General features: G+C 41.9%; 1 protein-coding gene across 1 annotated transcript; it reads left to right on the top strand.

Annotated features, from left to right (window-relative positions):
* Positions 1-1,257: 1,257 nt before the first annotated feature.
* pdia8 (protein disulfide isomerase family A, member 8) lies at positions 1,258-14,918 on the top strand (the record flags this gene model as incomplete). The annotated part of the gene is made up of 13 exons (XM_080735259.1): positions 1,258-1,466; positions 1,929-2,007; positions 2,536-2,653; positions 3,482-3,589; positions 3,930-4,059; positions 8,167-8,262; positions 9,389-9,514; positions 10,095-10,274; positions 11,418-11,526; positions 12,222-12,350; positions 12,573-12,652; positions 13,390-13,447; positions 14,835-14,918. 13 exons carry the CDS (start codon positions 1,258-1,260, stop codon positions 14,916-14,918), a joined length of 1,506 nt encoding a protein of 501 aa, XP_080591385.1.
* Between the last annotated feature and the right edge of the window lie 8,143 nt (positions 14,919-23,061).

The raw sequence follows: 23,061 nt of genomic DNA on the forward strand, positions 1-23,061 counted from the left end.
ACATAAATGCATGTAATCATGAGCAGCATGAGTGTCCACTGTAGCCTGCTTGTTTAGCGTCCTGTGCTAAGATAAACACTTCTCTGAGTCTGATGATCTGATCACCCAATGTTGCCAGGTTTTGTTTTTGAGAGAGAAACAAGCAACCAGGGGGGTTGCTTGTTGATACTAATGACAGTATAAAAACAGAAAGGATTGCCAAGCCAATTTCACCAGCATATTAATAACAATGATAATAATAATAGTTAAATAGCACCAGCTTTCATTTTTCAAGTACAAACATTGCACTAGATTGAGTTCAAGTTTTATTTTCTTAAGTTAACTCAGTGCTGCTTAAAAAAATTGTTGATTGTGACATTGAAAGTCAACTATTCCAGTGTTTAACTGGGGTACTACGAGTACCCCTGGTGATACCCAGAGGTACTGCATGGGATACTGAAGAAATTACATGGTAGAATACCAGCCAACTGAGATGTGTTTTTGAATTTTGTTGATCAGTTGATGATTGGTTGTTGATTACTAGTTATTGACATGAAAACTGACTGAATCTTATTGTCAGTGTTGAAAATAAATCTGCTCAGGATGCACTGTTTGAAACTCACTCCATTTCTTATTTGTGATGTTATATTGTTGAACAGGGGTGTTATGCATATAGCCTACCATAGTTGTGGTTTTAATTGCAGTTATATAAGCAAAATGTTGTCTGGGAAAGGGAGTACTTGGATAAAAAAATCATGGAAAGGGTACTCAAGCCAAAAAATATATGGTGTATTGTATAATTATTGTTCTTTCTTAGATAGAAAATCGGTATCGGAAAAATCGGTATCGGCAGATCAGAATTTAATAAAACCGGAAATCGGAATCGGCCAAGAATTTTGCAATCGGTCCATCTCTAATATATATATATATATACATACATACATACATACATACATACATACATATAGACCTATATATATATATATATATATATATATATATATATATATATATATATATATATATGGCATGAGTAATCAATACAAAAAACAAGTAATTTTGTCCTTGGGTGTGAACACTCCTTGCACCAGGATATCTATTCTGCATCTAGCTTAGGGCCTCAGACCCGTTGGGAAAAACAGGCAGGCGACTAGCAGTGCAGGAGGAGGAGGCGGGGCTTCTCCATGGCTACACACACACACACACACACACACACACACACACACACATACACAGCATTTTGAATGAAGCACATTCACATTCACAACGCTAGTGATCATGGATGCTAACGGAGCCTTGCTGAAGCCTCCGAGCCTTTTAAAGCTTCTAACGGGACTCATTTTCTTCTACTTGTCGTCGCTGTCGCCGCTCACGCGCGCCGCGCACGGCAGCAGAGGCAGAGGAGACGTGCTGGAGCTCGGGGACGCGGATTTCCACTACCTGGCCAGCGAGCACGAAACCATGCTGCTGATGTTCTATGCACCGTGGTAAGAATCTGATTCTGATGACCACTGCAGTCTGTCTGTGTGTGTGTGTGTGTGTGTGTGTGTGTGTGTGTGTGTGTGTGTGTGTGTGTGTGTGTGTGTGTGTGTGTGTGTGTGTGTGTGTGTGTGTGTGTGTGTCTTAATGCACTAGTGCAGGGGTCTTCAGGCCAGGGACCCCCAAACTGATGGGGAGATATGGAGCATATACCTCGTAGGGTGGGGGTGGGGGTACAACATACAGGCTCTATTGTATATTTATGTATAAAATTGTGTTTCATGTGTATAAACACACCATATCGATTAAGCTATTTAAATAATAGATTAATATGTTCATGCTTTTTTTTATTTTTCATGGCACGGACAAATGCAGTAATTACCAGTTTGGTGGTCCTTGACATGAAAAGAGAATGATCTACACAGTACATATTATATATTATAGGTGTTACATTTCACGTTGCATTGCAGGTGTGGTCATTGTAAGAAGTTGACTCCAGACTTTGAAAAGGCAGCGACCAAACTGAAGGGGACCGTTCAACTGGCAAAGGTATATCTATCTATCTATCTATCTATCTATCTATCTATCTGACATCTGTCTATCACAGCTGGTGTCCTGTTCATTCTATGTGCTCCCCCAGGGGAGGGGGGATGGTATTAATTAGTCCTGGGGGGCTGGGGGAGTCGGGGGGGGAGTCGGGGGGGGGGGGGGGGGTCTGTCTATATCATCTTGTGCACAAATGTAATTCTTCTACAACAAGCCTTACTTTCCTCATTCACAAAGACAGCAGGAGAAGTACATTTAAATACATGAATAGAGGCACTAGTATGAGGGCCGAGGGAGTCGCTATGCACCCCAACAAACTCCATCACTGTCTCTTCAGTTCACTTTTATTATGATTGAATGAATGTCTTTGTCCTTTTGTACCTTTGACAGAGAAGTTACCCTGATTTTTGTCCACCCAAAACCCAAAATGTAACGCTCTTTGACTCTCTTTTTATTCTCTATCCCTCTGTACACACACACACACACACACACACACACACACACACACACACACACACACACACACCCCAGGTTGACTGTACAGAGAGCACAGAGGTGTGCACACGTTTCAGCGCAACAGTTTACCCCACGCTGAAAATCTTCAGGAACGGAGAAGACTCTGGATCATACGACGGACCGAGAACTGCTGGTACGTGTGTGTGTGTGTGTGCGCGCGCGCATATCTCTCGTTGAGATTTTTTGTTTGTTTGTAATGGACAACTTTGTTTTTTTACACAAGGGTTCATATTTTATTTTAGTGTTAAAATGTTTTCATTTACTGCCTTCTATTGTTTTAGCCATTTTAGTATTTTTATTTCAGTGGGTTGGGGCATGCGTTTAGACAGTATAAGACAGCAATTTCTTTGTTACTATTAAAACCAGCCCCCATAAGACATATTTGAACTGTGGATACCCCAAAACAATTATACTTTAAGTTTTTATAGTAAAGTTTCTTGACTACTTTTTGAGTAATGATCTTTTCTTTTTTCTTTTTTAGGTATTAAAAAGGTCTTAAAAGTCCTTAAGTTGTCATCTAGGGACTCCCCCAAAATCGAAAGTTTTTGCGTAAACACCTCCAAACGACCAAGTTGATAGATCATGTCAGCTGGTCAGCGAGCAGCTAAAAACTCCACATTCTGGTGTAGTCCGTTTGTGAACAAGCGAGTGCAAAATGAATGCTCGGCATCGGCTGGGGTTCCCAAAAATGCACCGTTCCCACTGTAAACAATTCAAAACATAGATTAGATTAGATAGAGGCTAGTGTTAGCCCCTTGTTCATAACATATGCTGCACTCAGCACAAAAAAAAGAGAAAGAAACAGCCTGCTCTTTATCGCTTCCTTCGTCCGGTAAAGGCTGGGTTTGTGATAAAGCCTCTGTCTCTTTTTAATGCGTGTGTGTGTGTGTGTGTGTGTGTGTGTGTGTGTGTGTGTGTGTGTGGTGTGTGTGTGTGTGCGTGTGCGTGTGTGTGTGTGTAGACGGTATTGTGCACTACATGAAGAAGCAGGCGGGTCCTAACTCGCTCTATCTGACCACGGAGGCGGATCTGCAAAACTTTATCAACAACTTTGATGCCAGTATAGTAGGTAAGAACCTGTAGTACTGAACTGTAATTTGTAGTATTGGTACACATGGACAGTCCTCTCCCATGCTGAATTGTCCATTTTATGTGTAGGCCAGGGGTCCTCAACAGGGGGTCCGGGACACAAACCTTTGTGTGAAAAAAAAGAAGAAAAAAAAAACATTAGACACTTGAACCCTCGCAATTATCCCTATTCTGGGGGCGAACATTAGACAAAAAAGCAGATCTACAAGCTCACAGCGCAGCACTCGGTGCCGCGCTGTGAGCTTGTATATGTGCTATTTTTCAATAGCTGAAGTATAAAATAATTCCTGTCTTAATGGTGTGTGTGTGTGTGCGTGCAGGCTTCCTCTCGGCTGCAGACAGTGCTCAGGCGACAGACTTCCTAAAAGCAGCCAGCATCATGAGAGAGCAGTTCCGATTCGCTCACACCTTGGACTACAGCGTGGGCCAACGCTATGGAGTCGATACTGAGTACGTACACATAATACTTTGATTGATTTGACAGAGATGTAAACGGCAGGAGGTACAGGCAGACATTTAGGGCCCTATCGTGCGTGCCACCTTAGCCCTTCCCAGAAAGCCCGGTCAGGACCTGGACCAATCAGTGACGTCTCGATTGGGGCCAGTTCACAGCCCATATGGGGATGATCTTGACGTCATTACCAGGACGTCACATGGACTTTTTTGTTTGACAGGATTTATGTTGGTTGAAATCAGGCGATATTCTTGGCAAGATACATATAGCTAGTCAGATATGTCGCAGAATATAACCTTATATGCTCATATTTCAACTAACATTACAAACAATAACAATAATCCTTTCAAACAAAAAAGTCCATATGACGTCCTGGTAATGACGTCAAGATCATCCCCATATGGGCTGTGATCTGGCCCCAATCGAGACGTCACTGATTGGTCCAGGTCCTGACGTGCTTGCTGGGTTATGCCCAAACATATTAGCTATATTTTACTGTTTTGAAAAACATTGTGAAAATATTTCAACTAGCCGATCTACATCGACACATTGTGAGCTTGTAGATATTAGGCTGTCTGAACAATTTAAAAATGTTTTTCAAAATCGTAAAAGAAATGCAAAAGAAAGTTTTGAGGTGAGGGGTAAGGCAAGATAGGGCCCTAAGGTGAATAAAAGAACAACACAGAAAAGTCCTGGGGGCTTTTTCCCCATTGTGGTCAATTCATCAACATTGCATAAAAAAGAAACGCATACTAATATTTTTAGCAAAATGGGTCAAATGGATTTTGGCTTTCATGCAACACCTCTTGTCAACCAGTAGGTGTCCAACCAGACCACAGGATAAGAGCAGGTAGACCAACCACAAGTTACATTAGTTGTATGAACATACTCATGCAACTTTATTTTTATGAATACAAGGTAAATTATTCCAATCTGTATGGTAGAGTATGTTAATACAATATATCTTGACAGCCTCTTTTAGCTCAATGGTAAAACTTATCAGGATTTGCGCAGGAAACCTGGGTTCAAATCCATGGTAGAAGAGGAATGTTACATGTGCAGTTTTAAAGTAGCATTTTATTCTCAACAGAAGTAATAGATTTCAGCTTTAAATCATTTTTGATAAATCAACAACAGATGTCTTTGCGCATAGTGGACCAAAATGCACCACTGTTAAATAATACTGTATCTGCTTTATTTGAATATTATATTGAGCATAATATGCAAATGTTTTTTTATATATTGTCAATCTTTTTCTTTGATGAAATCTGGCCTTACAGTGCGAGGGAAATGTAAAAAATATGTGTAATTATTATTCAGTGTAATTTTCGTTGTTAGAACGCATGTCATTCAACTCTGTTGTGAGCTTGTAGATCAGCTATTTTCACTATCATTTGAAATAGGTCTCAAGTGGTTAATTCATAATGTACTTTTTAGTCAAAAGTACAATATATGTAGTGGAGTGAAAGTCATATCCAAAAATACCAAATGCTAGAGTCATGAGCATCCAAAAATACTAAATACTCGAGTGAAGTACTGATAACATTGAACTATGTCATTAATATACCTTATTGATTTATTGTGTGAAATAAAATAAAAGTCCCCCACTTTTGTGTTGCCTAGAACTGGAGGATTGATTTAGGGTTTTGTTTTGCAAATCACACCGGTTTAATTGTTCTCCTTTAATTACAGTACTCAAGTGTGTTCCTGTCCACCATTGACTGTATTGTGTTTGTATTGCATTGTATTGTTAATGTGTGAACCGTTGGTCACCTCAGGACCAGCTGTCACTGATACAGTAGCCCCTCCTCTCCATCTGCTGCGACCTTATATGGTCTTCCTGTCTCATTCAGGACCACCTGGTGTGTGCGTGGGGGGGTCTAGGAGTGAAGCATTAACGGCAGCATTTCACACACGTTCAACCTTATCTTCATATACACTAATTGGCTCTAATGCTAATGCTCATTATAGTATGTTATCATTTGTGTCCACTCACTCTGTGTCTCTATAGCCATGTTTCCATATAATAAACGTATTCGAATTAGGGAAGCGAATTATCAGAAATGCGTATTAAGACAAAGCGAATTTAGCCTGTTTCCATTAAACTGATGAAATGCGATTCTTGGGAGATCCTGCCTGGGTCCGTCTGACCAACGTGCTGTAAATACTTCCCGCGAGCTTGCACACAGTGCACAGAGCTGGGATGGGGCAGATTTCTTTCAGACCGAGAGACGTGCAGATGTGAGCTGCTGTGAGCTTGTAGATCGGGCACTTTTGGCACGTGCAACACGGTGTGATGACGAACAACCGGTTTGTTTTGTGGGCTAACGCTATTAATGGACGTTAATTAAGCGGCGGGGGAAAGTGTTATAGGAGGACGATATGGACCAGAACATCATAATCTATTCGCATTTATTGTCTGACCCGTTTCCATTCACAAATGCGCATTTAGTTTATTCGATAAAGCCTCAAAATCCACCTCCTCCAAGCGGATATTTTTTTTTGCGGATAATGAAAGTTTATTCGCATTTTGAAGTGTTTCCATAAAAAGATTTTGCGAATAAGCCTTAAATGCGCATTGAGAGGCTTTATGGAAACACCACTATTGGTGGGCTGGGGACAGTTCAGAAACCAGTGATGTCATCGATGGGGAATCCAAGCTAATTGAAACTGCAGGCTTTTTCACCCTTCTTTAACTGGAACTTAGTGACGGCCAGAGTCATAATTGACCCTAATTGACAATTATTGACCAATTAACAGGCCATCACTTGGGGAACGATTGACAACGATGATTGACACCTGGCAATCAGCCACTCAGGTCTGATGGCTACAGGTGTGTGATTCAGGGTGTGGGGAAGCTCCGTTTGTTTGCTGGCAGCAGCACTGAAAGACAGTTTGTCCAGAATTGTTCATGCTTTGCCATTTTCTTTTCATTTATCCATTTTGGCCCGAGTTGGGGCAAGTTTAAAAACGGTTCTACAAAGCAGGCCTGCTAAAAGATTCTAACTCCACTGCGTGGCAATCCAGGGAGAAGTATAATTTGCCTTCAGCCTTTCCCTGCTTTGAGTTGAACTTATTGGAAGCCTACACACAGGTAACCCAGAACAATGACTATTATCAGCAAGAGGATTTCTACAGTTTGGAAAAAGCTGCAAAATGTTCACAGATAAATTAATAATACTCGCCGATTTGCGCCGATTCTCACACGTTTCCACGGTCTCCTAGTGCAGTTCTGGGTATCTTTAAAGAATCTCAACAACATCTGAGTGACGCTGTATTCGTCCGAGACCAGACAGTGGTAGCGTTGCGTATCAGAGAGACCCAACGGACAAGCATGTGACTGTATTTACCAAAATATAAATCAAAATATAAAAAAAGGCAAATACAGGAACGGAAGGGGCTAGAGGATTTCAGACTGTTAACTAAACAAAGCAAAATGATCTTTTCTTTCATATGCGAACAGACTTTTGATTTGTGAACAGACAATTCCTTTGGTTCTGAACAGACAATTCCTTTGGTTCTTTATACAAGTGGTTTGACTTTGAATTAGTAACCCAGTAACCCCAGTTCTTTAAATTTCATACTTTGGTTATTTTGTTTTGCGTTTTGAACGACATTTATGTTGGGGTTTATGTTCATTTGATGTATGTGTTGATTGCAACCCACCCTGGTGAATTTGAATTCAATACAGAGCTGTTCCACAGATTTAAGGGTTCATTATTTATTATTGAGTCCTTTGTGACGTTTTACATCAACAACTGGCTACACAAAAAGGAGAAGATTGAGTCCTCTCTGGTAGGTAGTCGGGGGGACAAAGATTTTATTTTTTATTTTTTTACTTGGACAGCGCTGAGTCGGCTCAAGTGGACTTCGAAACACTTGAGCCGAAGGTGTCTCTCGTGGCTCAAGTCCGCCTCTGTCGTCTCCACCAAAACAACTAAAATGTTCTTGTACAGTATATACAGTAGATCCATGTGTTTATAATGATTTTGTGTGTGTGTGTGTGTGTGTGTGTGCGTGTGTGCGTGTGTGCGTGTGTGTGTGTGTGTGTGTGTGCGTGCGCACGCGTGCGTGTGCTCTCCCAGGCGTGTGGTGGTGTTCAGACCACCCAGGCTGTCCAGTAAGTTTGAGGACAGTGCGGTCCATTCACCGTCCACTCTGAGCGTCTCTGGGATCCGACGCTTCATCAGAGACCACATGTAAGTTGTGTGTGTGTGTGGGGCTGTGTGATTTGAACCGCAGTCTTTAGAGTTTAAGGTCACATTTACACATTTTCGGTGACAAAAAAGACAGTACATACACTAAACTTGCAATCGATAGATGGATCCATTTCATGTTTTAACAGGGATGGTACAGTAGCTGCTAGACTTAGAGTTGAGCATGCATACTATAAATTAACTAACAATCTGTAAGGTTTCAATGACATCTGGGCTGTTTGGGGGGGGTGTTGTGCCTACCACAGGAAGGAGGAGAGCGGATTCTTTGTTTTTAATAGAAAGACATACAGTACATGAATTTATACAGTACATGAATTTTATGATTGGGGTTTGTGTAGCCGCAAATTGCAACACTAGATTTTTTTAAATCGGATGAATCTAGGGTTGCAATACCTCCCATAGGCAGCCAATGCATCAAAACGTTATTTTGCTATCTGATTGTATTAAACGGCGTCAAACTCACCAATATTGCGGCTCTATGGAAAGCTTGGAATTTTCTCTTGCTATCTGCAAAGTGTTTGTTTCTGAAAAATACACCGTATAATTGTTGATTTATTTTCTGTCAAGAAATCCGAGCAGACATGGTTTATTTTCTAAGTGTTGAACTTCGGAAGCGCTTGTCTTCCATAACGCCATGTCCCGCTGCCTCCTGCATAATGTGACATTTAGAACCAGGTGGTCACAGGACCGTTGAGGGATTTTCCACGAGCGCTTCCAAACTCCAGGACTTAGAAAAAATTATCACCTGAACCAAATTTCTTGGATAGAAAGTAACTCATAACATGTCTACTGTGGATTTTTCTGAAACAAACACTTTGCAGATAGAAAGAGTAAATTCCAAGCTTTCCATAGAGCCACAATATTGGTGAGTTTGAAGTCGTTTAATACAATCAGATAGCAAAAAACTGTTTTGATGCATTGGCTGCCTATGGGAGGTATTGCAACCCTAGATTCATCCGATTATAAAAAATCTAGTGTTGCAATTTGCGGCTAGGGTTTGTGTATCTTTGGTTGAGATGATTTGATTGTTGCAGTAACATGAGCTGAATTGGAAAGATATGGTTTCAATAAAGAGCTTTTAAATCTGAATCTCTCTCTATCTCTCTAGTCATGGCTTGTGTCCTCATATGACCTTGGATAACAAGGACAAGCTGAGAGGTCGTGACCTTTTGATCGCCTACTACGACCTCGACTACCATCGGAACCCCAAAGGCTCCAACTACTGGAGGAACAGGTACACACACACACACACACACACACACACACACACACACACACACACACACACACACACACACACACACACAGCTGTCTGAGTCACGTATGACAAGCAGGTCTTTAAGAAAGCGTCTTCTATTAGAGCGGACAGCTCTATTCTATTCTTGCCTTCTGGCCAACGGTTGGAGGCCCCTGTAACTAAAGACAATAGGTAAGAATTCTCATTCATAACTACTTCTATTTGTGCCATCAATAATGGAATCAGGAGGAGGTAGCTGTTGTTTTGTCTCATGGATGGTTGTTACACGTATACCTGTTGTTATCTGGATCTGGAAAAAAATCTACCTATAAAATACGTACTTGATACAGTCTTTATTTCACTCTCTACCAAATCTCTTTGCCAAAGAAATAGCCGATCTACGAGCACGACCCGTTGTGAGCTTGTAGATCGGCAATTTTTTGGCAAATGTTCCACCCCAGCATAATGGATGTTGGGGATATTTTGATTGTCGCGATAATATCGTAAATCATGATTTCTTTGGTCACAATAATCGTGATATGAAATCTTCATATCGTCTTGTGTCTGTGGTCTCCAGGGTGATGAAGGTGATGTCACAGTATTCAGGGCGGGGCCTGAGTTGCGCGGTGGCCAATAAGAAGGACTTCCTGTCGGACCTGGAGGAGGAGTTTGGTTTTGGATTGACAGACGGAGACACGCCGTTTGTTACCATCAAAACACGACTGGGACACAAATACACCATGAGAGAAGAATTCAGGTTAGTAGCATTGTTATTATTCGTCGTCCAAAACCGTCCTTTTTTTGTTTTTATATTAACTCATACCCTGCCAAACCCGAGGAACCCGAGAATTTTGCGATGTCCCTCCCTGCAACGCCCGAGGAATCCGAGAATTTCCGCCATTTTGAAAAAAAAAAAAAAAAAAATTCAAAAAAATTTTTTTTTCAAAAAATGTTTTGGGACCCCAAAAACGTTAGTAGGCATGATAGCGATCGCGAAATTGCTTGTTTAACCCCCATACAACCCCCATACAACTCAGGTAGCAGACCTCCAAGCTCACAACAGTGTAAAACATAATGGCTGCTATCTCATGAATGCCTGAACGGATTTCCATTCGGATTTTTTTGTTTGAAAGCTGTGAGCAATGTGGACACACGTGGTGCATTATCTAGGCATGGGTGTGCATGATCCGTGCACTATGAATTACATGGAAGTCTATGGAGACGAATGGCAGTTAAAGAGTACGAAGGTATTGTTAAATGGCAGCATATGAGTTAAAAAACATTTTCAAAATGGTGAAAATAGCCGAACAAGGCGTTGTGTGCTTGTAGATCTGTTATTTTCACTACTTTTGTGCGATACTTTTTTTATGATGAAGTAGGGCTTTAATTTACAAAAACATATTATTAGTAGTCCTGTGCCTGGGAGTATGCACAGTGCACATTATGGCCGCAAAAATTTGTTCGTGGTGGTGAAAAGAAGTGATACAAGCGGGACGCGAACCCGGGACCCGTGGATCGAAAACACTATGCGTTAACCACTCGGCCACGAAACCACAACACTGAAGAGGGTATTCAGTATCTATTTGTAGGAGAGAAAAAGCCTAACATGCATTGTTGCTTTTTGCGGTTCTGCCGTTCACTCGGTGACGCGAGGGGAGAGAGGAGTCAGCTTTTCCACCAAAATCTGCGGATCCAGATCGTTCCGTTTTTAACCCCCGAAAATGCCGTTGTCGTCTGAACGGAAGGCCTATCTGACTTTTTCTTTTGCGTTATTCTCGTTGCCAAAACGCAGTGTGAACGGCGCCTCAGAAGTAATGGAGAAACCAGACCGGTGCCCAGGAAGAACTTCTGCCTCAAATTAAATCAAATGTGCGTTTTGTGTTTGCGTTTGTGTGTGCAGTAGAGACGGTGGGTCTCTAGAAAGGTTCCTGGAGGATTACTTCGATGGTCGACTCAAGCGTTACATCAAATCTCAACCCATCCCTGAGAAGAACTACCTACCGGTTAAGGTACTCTCTCTGTGTGTGTGTGTGTGTGTGTGTGTGTGTGTGTGTGTGTGTGTGTGTGTGTGTGTGTGTGTGTGTGTGTGTGTGTGTGTGTGTGTGTGTGTGTGTGTGTGTGTGTGTGTGTGTGTGTGTGTGTGTGTGTGTGTGTGTGTGTGTGTGTGTGTGTGTGTGTGTGTGTGTGTGTGTGTGTGTGTGTGTGTGTGTGTGTGTCAATTTGACTGATGTTTGTTTGCTTGTTAACTTCCACGATTCCTGAATGTATGGAAATGACAAATGATTGCTACGTCCAAAATGGAGACGCCAAGCTGAGAGTCGCTAAGATACATAGTTTAACTTATCGTCGTTGTCGGGTGAAAACCTTGTATGTCCAAAACCGTTTGTTTTGCCTTTCTCATTTTAAAAATTGTTGTTTTGCGTTGTGTGCTTGTAGATCTGCTGTTTTCACTACTTTTGTGCGACAATTTGAAACTTGGAGATACAAGGTTTCCACCCGATGACGACGTTATATATTTGTTTGGGTGTTTTGAATTCACACAAATAAGGAAACAATTTCCGTACTGTTGAGTGCCCCCCACCTCCCCAACATTTAGGCCACAAATGTATTTTTTTCATCTCTAAAAATAGACAGTCATTAATATTCATATTTGACTGCATCTCATACTGCACCGTTGATGACTCCATAATGTGTGTGTGTGTAGGTGGTCGTAGCGGACACGTTTGAAGACATCGTAAACGCTCCCGACAAAGACGTCCTGATCCAGTTCTACTCTCCTCACTGTCAGCACTGCAAGAGACTGCAACCTATCTACGAGGAGCTGGCTGAGACGGTACACACACACACACACACACACACACACACACACACACACACACACACACACACACACACACACACACACTTAACCCATTAAGACGGGAATTATTTTATACTTCAGCTATTGAAAAATAGCAGATCTACAAGCTCACAGCACTGAGTGCCATGCTGGCCCCACACACACACGCTCGCGCACATACTCACTGTCTGTCTGTGTGTCTCTGTCTGTCCACAGCTGCTTTCTGATCCTAACGTCGTCATCGCCAAGATGGACGCCACTGCCAATGACGTGCCGGTGCATTACGATGTCCAGGGGTGAGAGACACGCACACACACGCGCACGCTCGCGCACACACTCCGAGATGAAGCCGTCTTTATGCTGTGCAATGCATTGAAGCCATTCGGTAGTGGCATAAAAAGTGTTAACACAATGGATGCCACTTTTACCTTAAAGGCCCAGTTCACCTCTGGGACAACCAGATCTAATGTCATTGTTGTTTGGGAGTTATCTTTTGTGTTCAATCTGTGTTTTGAGATATTTTAGTATTTCAACATGACTAGTGATGCATTTTGCATCATGATGCAAAATGCATCCCAAACAACAATAGAATTAGATCTGGTTGTCCCAGAGGTGAAGTGGGCCTTTAAGACGTCCACATGCGTCTTGGGGTCAAAGGTTAATGGTCGCCGACTCCCTGTTAAGGCGTCTGGGGACGTCTTACCTGGTTGCCATGGTTACCAGGTAAACAGAACCTGCGGTAGCGGCTGCTGAGCAAAAACACTACATATCCCATCATGCAACTCGGCCGCCAAGCATCATGGAGCGTCTATTCTCCATAGACTCCGGTTCTATGCTGATGCAAAGAAACGTCTTTTATCTCGGAATCTAATTTAAGAACGCCAAGAAGGCAGGGAGCCACTCTTTTTCACGGCCGCGGTTATGATTTTAGTTCCGCGACCGAATGCAAACAGACACTGTATCACAGGTTACAGACGTGTGTAGTAGTGAGTATTTTTCTGTATTAAATTTCTTCCCGTTTGTCCTCTTTCAGTTTCCCAACCATTTACTACGCTGCAGCGAACAAGAAAGATGAACCTAAAAAATACACGGTAATGCATACACACACACACACACACACACACACACACACACACACACACACACACACACACACACTATAAGTTATAGTAACAACAATAATAATAATAGTTTTAGTTTTTCTTGCACTTTTTTAGTTTGGCTCTGACCTATTAGGTTGTGTTAGTAGTATTGCTTGTGGCGCTGAGATACTTTTAGCACTGACTAGCATTGACTATTATGGACACTTTTTGTTTGGCACTGTATCGATAGTTGTGCTTAAATATTGCTATTTGCTTTTTTATGTATGGCTGTTACACTTATGAGCGTTGACTGTTTTTGACGATTTATGTGTATATTCTTTGTTCCCTTTCTTTGGTGTACCTTGCTCTTTACTGTACACCAGGGATACTCAAACTTCTGAACCGGTGGGCCACATTACAAAAATGACAAGGGGTCGCGGGCCGGTAAAATCTCGCTCTTTCGAACGACCATCATTTCGACCGGAGGATTAGTGACTCATCCCACGGAGGTTACGGTTAGGATAAGGGTTAGAGTTGGGTGTCGAAAAGATGACACGTAGAAACAGCGAAGCTATCCCCTGCAGTTGATAAAATGACATTTTTGCTTTATTTCCACATAATACAAGGCAATTGCAATGTGCATTCATTTATGGCTTGGAATTCCATTTATATTCTGTCAATGACAACATTTGTAATCAAAGTAATTTGCTGCATTTTCTCTCTTTTTAATAATTCTGTGAAATTAGCATATTCCACAAACACCAAAACAAACTAATGTACGTTTGTCTGGGTTGATATCTGTCTTCCTGCTATCGAGCATTAAATATAGCTGAGCACAACTCTCATTCAATTGCTTCACAATGCTATTTATGACATTCAACACAAATGGCTTTTTACAGAAAATAAACTTTAAGGAAAATAAAATAAAATAAAACAATCTACTTAAAATAGATTACCCAGACTGTTTAGCTACCAAATGGCTAATGATGCAGTTGTTAAGTAGAGCTACAGTACAGGTACGTCTCTTCATTTGCATTAGTTGGGCAGAGGCAGAGCCACTGGTAAAAAAAAGAGAAAAAAAATCGGCGATTTCTATGGCCGTTTTCAAGATGTTTTGGCCATTATCTCTGGAACGCAATGTCCAATCTGCTCAGTTTAAAGCTTGTTGGATGCGCAACTTTGAGGACATTAAGCTGGTGGGCCAGTCAACATTGGGCCGGAGTTTGAGTATCACTGCTGTACACTGTTCAATTTTTTCTTTTCATACTTCTCTGTAACTTTGTAAATACTGTATCCTTAAACTGCTGTGCTGCCTCCGGGCGACTGATGTTCCCCCTTGTGATAATAAAGGTATCTATCTATCTAATAATAATAATAATAATAATATGTGTTCTAGGATGCTCGAGAGCTGAAGGATTTCCTGAAGTTCATGAAGAGAGAAGCTTCTCACAGGCTGGCACTCAGTCGACAAGACCTCTGATCATCTACTGGTCTGGTCTGATCATCTACTGGTCGGGTCTGATCATCAGCCTCTCTACTAGTCAGGTCTGGACCGGATATTGGCATCATTGTGCACTCAGTTCATTTACTTTATTTTTGTATACATTTTCATTTATTTATTTATTTGTTTTTATTTTCATTGTATTTTATTTATTGTTCTTTTTTAAGCTGCTATGAAGACTGAAAATGTGGAGCTACCACTAAAGGCCTGGTCCATACTTTGTCCGAAACCAAACTTTTCGTCGGAAAGGTCCGGTTCGACTACAAAATGACGTCACTCGTGACTTCTGAAAAGTATTATCCCCGAATTAGAGTTCGGAAAACCTGCACGTCGATAAGTCGTAACTCACCGAACAAAAGGTTTTGGAGATAACTATTGACAGGCCTTTAAGGGAAATGTAGTTTTAATTAGTCATTTACAACAGAACCAGAATCATCTTTGTCACGTGACACGTCACAGGTGTTTACACAGTCATTAAAACTACAGCTGAGGGAAATGTAGTTTGAAACAGCCGTTAGAACTACAACCGAGCGAAACTTGGTCGAGTAAAAAATAGAAAGGGGGGGGAGGCATTTGGGACTTGAAGAGACCAGTCCAACGTGTGTGGTCTCTGAGGGCTAGCCTGGCAAGCCAGCCCTGATACTGTGCTCACTCATTCCTTCTCCTGTATCAGGTCTGGACTTCGGCCTATAGGCACAGAGTATGAGAAATCAGAAACTTATCGGGGCCAATCAGTGACTGCGTTTCAAATGCTGTCCGCACAACAAGTGAAAAGCTTCCCCTGATTGGTCCATGTTTAGATGGTGACAGAATACGTGCGGCGGCATTTTCTCAAAACAACAACGGCTGCTCTGATGCAACAAGGGTAACAGTTAACACTGAAACGATAAAACAAGCAATAAGTGAAGTTATTTCAGAGTTGGAATCAATTACAACAATTAAAAAGATGTGTTTGCCGTTCTTCCGACTGGCTGCACTATGATGGTGTCAGATGTTTTGCTACGCTGATTGGTTAGAGGAGTCTGTCTGTCAAGGCAAGTACTCCCGCCCACTTTTCAAGCTGCCTACAGCCCAAAGTCCAGACTCCTATTGTGGGAAGGAAGGAGTGAGTGAATGCACAGTCTGAGGCTGGCTGGCCTGGCTATCTGAGGGCAGGACCATCGTTGATCACGTGACTATGTGACATGGTAATTACTGTTAAAGAGACCAGGTGTGTTTTTACTCAGGTAGAGGTCAGAGGTCACACGTACGTGTCGCTGCAACCACGACATGACGACAACAAATGCGAAATATTCATGTTTAACACGACTGTACATCACAACCCATTCTGATGTATACAGCGATAAATATTGATGTTTAACACTGTATCACAACCCATTCTGATGTATACAGTGATAAATATTGATGTTTAACACTGTATCACAACCCATTCTGATGAGCAAGACTAAGTCATTAATAAGAGGATTTGACATGCTATTGACATCCAAGAGCTAGATTTTTTGTTTGTTTTTGTTTTTTTACAGCAAGACTATTTTGGGGTGGGGTGTTCCAAATGGCCCCTTACCGTTGTGTACTGTAACTGAGAATGTACAAATGGGCTTTGCACACACTCAGAGTGACGTGGGGTCCTTGAAATAAAACGGTTTGAGAGCCATTGTGCTGCACTAAATGGAACAGAGCCTTAATTAATATAAATTACCGGTAACCTAGGAAGGAAGGAAGGAAGAAAGGAAGAGGCACACTTTCCATCAGGTTGCAGAGGGAGTTCAGACGTGTCCTCATACAAACTGTAGTCCAAAAGTGTCTTTTGCGTTCATAAACAATATTTACTGTATTATCTGTAGACTAAGTCCTATACTTACACATACAAATACAATAAATTAAATTTAAACAGTCAAATGCTCTAACAGACCAAAGCTCTGGTGAACAAAGTCAAAAAACAGTTTGCCTCTGCCACTGGCAACACCTGTGCCTGATAAGGGACCTTTTAAAGTTTGTATCCCACAATTGTGTAACCCATTTTTCACCCAGTGCCAATTGCCTAATCTGTAATCCTGGGCTCTGCTCTCCCTCTGCCAACCTGGGGAGGGCCCCGAACTGAGCTCATGCTTCCTTCAGTGCGCGAGGAGTGTGAAGGCCGCTTCTTATCACCTGTCAGGGGGAAGCTTCCCCGGTTGGACGTAGCGTTTTTGAAGGAACTTCCAACCAGTTCCTTTCCCCTCCATCAGGCGCCCTCCATATAGACCAGGGTTACTGCATGTTTTTGTAAGGGTACCTAGCCTAGGGGACATGGGGAGAACATGCAAACTCTGCACAGAAAGGCCCTTTCGCCAACCCCACCTAGGGTATGGGCGCTGATGACGCGGAGGAGAGAACACGCCCACAGCGTCCCCCAGCGGGAATCGAACCCAGGACCTTCTAGCTGTGAGGCGACAGCGCTACCATGCCCCCTCCTAATTAGGGACCTGATTAAATACCTAGGCAACCTGGCCTTGACCACGCCCTGTAATCATCAGATGAGAATTAACATGGCTTACAGATGTTTTTCAACTATAACAGTATAAACTGTATTAATTGTAATAAACAATACAAACATTATCAAACAAACTGTACAACTGAACTTCAACAACTTTAATAAGCAACAAACTAAATGAAATAAATGTACAACAATTTCTCCTCTCAGAGGCCCAGTAGACTCAGGCCATCACTGGGTTTTACAGACTTCTATAATAATATTAATACTACTAATAATACCTCAAACCTATATAGCGCTTTTCACTGTACCCAAAGTCGTTTTGCAAAACAGAAATGAAAAAATAGTAGTGAACAACTTTATTAAAGGAGTGATGACACCGGCCGAAATGTAACATTATGGTACAGTAGGTCACGTGGTCTTTGTTGAAACGGTTTGGAAAGGGGGTGGAGCCGGCTGTTGCTGCCGACAGGCCCATCAACAGTAGCTGTATGGGCCTGTCGGCAGCAACACAGAGCCCCCAGTGATAGGCTGTTGATTGTACTGCATCATTTGATTGGATAATTTAACATGGGGGTACATGACATCATTAAAAAAAATTGCTAATTTGATAGCCATAATTAGCTGTTTTGGCCGTGTCACGCCCCCTTTAAGATAATTTTAAAGGGCTAAAAAGAAAATTGGCAGGGACGCAACAAATTAAAATGGCAGAGAAGGAGAGTAGAGTTGTGGGGAAATCAAGTCTAAAAAGGAGGGTTTTGAGGGAGGCTTTGAACACGGCAAGGGTGGGGGGGGGGGGCTTTTATGTGAGGCGGGAGTGGGTTCCAGAGGGTGGGGGCTGCAACTGAGAAGGCCCTGTCACCCCAGGTGCGTTTTTTTTTTGTTTGTTTTATGGGTAAATTCCAGGAGGTTGGCATTGCCAGACCTGAGGGAACGGGAGGGAACATGGGGTTTGACGAGGTCAGAGAGATAGCAGGGAGCCTGGTTGTTGAGGGCCTTGTAGGTGGTGATCAGTATTTTGAAATCAATTCTGTATTTTACTGGGAGCCAGTGGAGGTCATGGAGAACTGGGGTGATGTGGTCAACTTCTGACTGTTTTGGTGTCTAGATTCTGAGAATCCACACCTGTAGAGTTGGGATCCCCCCGGCCGTTGCTGCAGCTGATCCGAGGCTAGAGTTATCAAAGAACTGGAGAGGCTGGTTCTTCTTTGACCTCTGCTCGGACGCTGAGTCAAAGCAGCTCTTGGGCTTGGTGCCGCCATGTGCAGTGGTATTCGGAGAGTCCAGGATCTTCCTGGGAGAACCCGACATCTTGGGTGAATCCTCTAGTCCAGGGGTGCCCACACTTTTTTGACTTGAGAGCTACTTTTAAAATGACCAGCTCAACATGATCTACCCACCCCAAAAAATGTACCCGAACGGGCTTTGGAATAGTGGCACTGGCATAACATATAATACAAGCTCACTTTGTCTTGAAATGGGAAATAGTAGGGGAAAAAGTCTTAATCCCATTCTGTATGGAAGTGGTACATTTTCTGGTTCTTTGTAATGCTACTGACTCTTGAACAAAGCATTGCATTGCATTGCATTGCATTGGAGGGGATGCCTAGAAGCCATGAAGGACAGGCCCTTCTTGATGTCAATCAATCAAGTCACCTCTTTATATTTTAATTATATATTTTTAAGGGCATGTCATGTGATCTACCTGCACACCCTTGGTGATCTACTGGTAGATCACGATCTACCTTTTGGGCACCCCTGCTCTAGTCTAACCTTGTTTTATGGGTGAGTTGAGGAGCTGGGAGCAGCGTACAGTCACAGGAAGTCTCCTCTTTGAGTGCAGGGCTCACAGCCTGTGCTGCCGCTACCATGATGCGCACCACGCACTGACTTCCACTTGGTGATCTCCTTTTGCTGACTCGAAACCTGGCCTTTCCAGTCCTGTGATTTTACTCTGAAGCCGTTTGACTTCCTCCTCCAGTCTGTTGACTTCGAGGCCAACTCTAACTGGATCTTGATCCCTCGAGCCCTCAGACTTTTCAACCCCAGGTGGTTGCTTATCTCCAAGAGATATCTCCATCTCTTCTTCCGACAGCTCTCTGTCAGTCGGTTCTCTCCAGAATTTCAGTTTCTCCAAAACACTGGGTATTTTCAGGAGGTAGAAGAAGGTAGTGCCTCGTATCCAGCAGCTCCTCGGACAGCCGCTGTTGCCACAGATCCTGGAGGTTTCCCCCTCTGTCATAGAGAACGAGGTGGCCTGGACCTTACACATGAGAACATCCTGCAGCCTTAAATGCCTGACTGAAGTCCCGGTAATATGATTTTAGCAGCACCCGCTTCTTGTGCATGTACTGCATGTCACAATAACATTCTGAGTTAGAATAGCGGAGGCCTCCTTTGTGGGCTTGTGAAGAGATACGAATTTGTTCAACAGGAAAAGCTATCGTCGTTGGCCTCCTGAGGTGACTGGATAGGGTAACTTGAAAAAATGTCCATGAACATGTGGAATAGAGGTGTGTGTGTGCGTGCCCACTGCAGTGTGAGGAAGCAATTTCTGTCCTCGCAAGGGTTACTCGCAAGTAAAAGATAGTCGGTTATAGTCAAAGTAAATAAATGTTATAGTCAATTATAATGATAATAAAATAATACAAATATAATAATAATTATTATAAGGGGAATAATATAAACAATAATAATAAAACTTTATTTGTATAGCACCTTTCATGACATGAAATGCAGCTCAAAGTGCTTTACAGAGCAGGAAATGAAGCACAAGAGCTTAACAGAAAAAAAAGAAAAACACATGATTACAATAAAGCAGAAACAATAAAAAACATAAAACATTGAAGAACATTTAAAACATCAGTAAGTCATAAGAAATATTTTCAGAACAGTGCAGACTTCAATAGCAGCACAGGGATTTAAAAGTTCAGCTAAAAGCAAGAGTAAAGAAATGGGTCTTGAGCTGTGCTTTAAAGCTATCCACAGAGGCTGCCTGTCTTGGGTGTAGTGGGAGTTTGGTGGGGGGTCCCAGTTCAAATATTATGATTATTGTGGGGGGGTCGTGGCTTGAAAAGGTAGAGAACCACTGGTTCAGAAGCTGTGTTCACGTTCACTCTCCCATTGGAATGAATAGACTACAACCTGCTTCCGGTCTCCTTAAAAAGGCGGCCACTTAATACGCCGCACATACGGGAAGTAAACTGGAGATGGCGGGTCTTACTTTCCTGTTTGTCTTGGCTGATAGTTAGGATGAGGTGTCAGAACCTCTTGTTTGTGTGCATCGAATGCACGGAAAGTGCATTCGATAATAATCGATCATGTTTTCTACACAAATATGTTAGAGCTACTGTTATTTATTGATTTCACATGTACAGTATGGATTTATTTATCATGCTTACTGCTATTTATTGATTTCAGATGTACAGTATGGATTTATTTATCATGCTTAGTTATTATTTATTGATTTCACATGTACAGTATGGATTTATTTATCATGCTTATTTTGTTTGTTTATTGACTGGCTGATGTTTTCTTTTTTTATAAACTGATAATTCACTGGTTTTGCTTTGACAACAAAAACAAAAAAGTAAACGGTTCTGATCTGATTCTGCTGTGGCTGTGTTTTCATTTCTTACATGTTGGACTTATTCAAACTGGGATGAAACTATTCTATTATATGTACTCTGTTTATAACACGCATTTCCTTGTCAAGGACCCCTACATTAGTGTTTATTTGGCCACAGAGCTCAATCTAAAGATGTTTTCTGCCAGGGACCCCAACCAATCTTGTGGTGGTAAAACGTTTCAGAAATATTCAAAATGTTTTCAAGATTGCTTCTTTCTTAAGCTATCGAATAGCTATCACTGAACAGACGATCTACTAGCTCACAACGAGTTGCATTGTGCATGAGATTGTAGATCTATATTCATAAAGCCAATGTATGTCTACGGTTAAAGTGGCAAATTGATACATTTATATTGTGCTTTTCAATGTATTTCACATTCACCCATTCACACGCTGATGGCGGAGGAAACCAAGGCACCAACCTGCTCATGGGGAGCAAAAAACATTCCTCGGGCTAAAAATGGACCCACAAACTATGGTTTAGTGATGAGTCATCACTTTTCTGGGGTCAGCTCAGTTTTTTGGGCCCCGTTTATTGCCCGAGGAATGTTTTTCGTGCAAAACAAATGCTTGCAATGGATTCAGAATCATGAAAAAACCCTAGTTAGACCCCTCACATGCTAGAGAAGATTTTTTGGGGGGTCTTTTTTCCTGTATAGTAAGTGAAGGGACCCAAACTTGAACCCCTTGAATTCACCTTGATCCACTAAGAATATAATGGAAAACTTTTAACATGTTTTTTTGGATGACCCTAAGGATCATAAAAAACCTTGAACCATTGCAATATATTGCAATTTCTTTTGGGTCAAACCTCTATTAGGGGTTCAGAGTCTTGCTCAAGGACACTTCGACTCGTAGCCAGGAGGCGCTAGGGATCCACTTGGAACCTTCACTGCTGCCCAAGTGTTCAAATGCCACAAACAAATCTTTGCTGGGGTCCCCGACCCCTACTTTTAAGAACCAATTATTTATGAGACTTCTCTCTGACACTTGTTGTTCAGTCAGTACAATATTTCGCACTGCGGCACTTCATGTGCTCCGTAATACCAAACCGAAACGCTTGTTTAACTCAGTTACTGCCAATTAAATATGCCCTCGAGTGGCATTATTGCCAGAAAATCTCCATAGACTCCCATGTAATTTATAGTGCACAGATCATGCACGCCCATGCACAGATCATGCACCATGTTTGTGCAGGCTGTTCACAGCTTTCAAACAAAAAAATCAGATTGGAAATCCGTTCAGGCATTCTTGAGAAAATAGCCATTATGTTTTCTTCAGATGTAAACAAACATGGCTGCCATGTTTGAAAGATGGGGTTGTATGGGGGGTGGAACATGCAAAATCGCGATTGAAATCATGTTTACTAGATTTAATGGGGTCCAAAAAAAAAAATCAAAAAAAAAAATCAAAAAAAAATATATATATTTTTTTGTTTATTTTCTAAGTAAAAGTCGCCCAAAGTCGCTTGGCAGGGAAGTCCATAGTGAGAAAGTTGATCTAAAAGTCGTTTGGCACTGAGGAATTTTAACCTTTCATCTTCAAAAGTTCCATTTAGTCAAAGTCGGTACATTGTAGTCCTCTGTTTCCCAAACAGTGGGTCACAGACAAATTGTTATGGGGCACGACTCGGGGTTCTTTTCCTACATTTTAATAACACTAACCTAAGATATTCCATAAATAAATAAATATATACTGATGAAGTAGTGAAAATTACCCATCTACAAGCTTGCAACGCTGCATGAAGTGACCCCTTGTGAGCTTGTAGATCTGCTATTTTCACTAGTTTGGGTCCTGGGCAATCGTCTATCTCTCTAGTTGGGTCTCCACCTGAAAAGTTTGGGAAACACTGTCTGTTGTAGACCAAAGTTTCTCAAAGTGGGTCCAGGGACACCCACTGGTCCGAGGGGGTGGCCAGGGGCTGGGTCCCCAGCAAAATGATTGACAAAATGAATTTAATTTTGTTAAAGCCTAATTTCAGGAGTTATTAACCCAATGAGAGAATGTAGCTATATTATAAG

This window comes from Nannobrachium achirus (genome assembly GCF_963921795.1).
Source record: "Nannobrachium achirus genome assembly, chromosome: 10".
Classification (NCBI taxonomy): Eukaryota; Metazoa; Chordata; class Actinopteri; order Myctophiformes; family Myctophidae; genus Nannobrachium; species Nannobrachium achirus.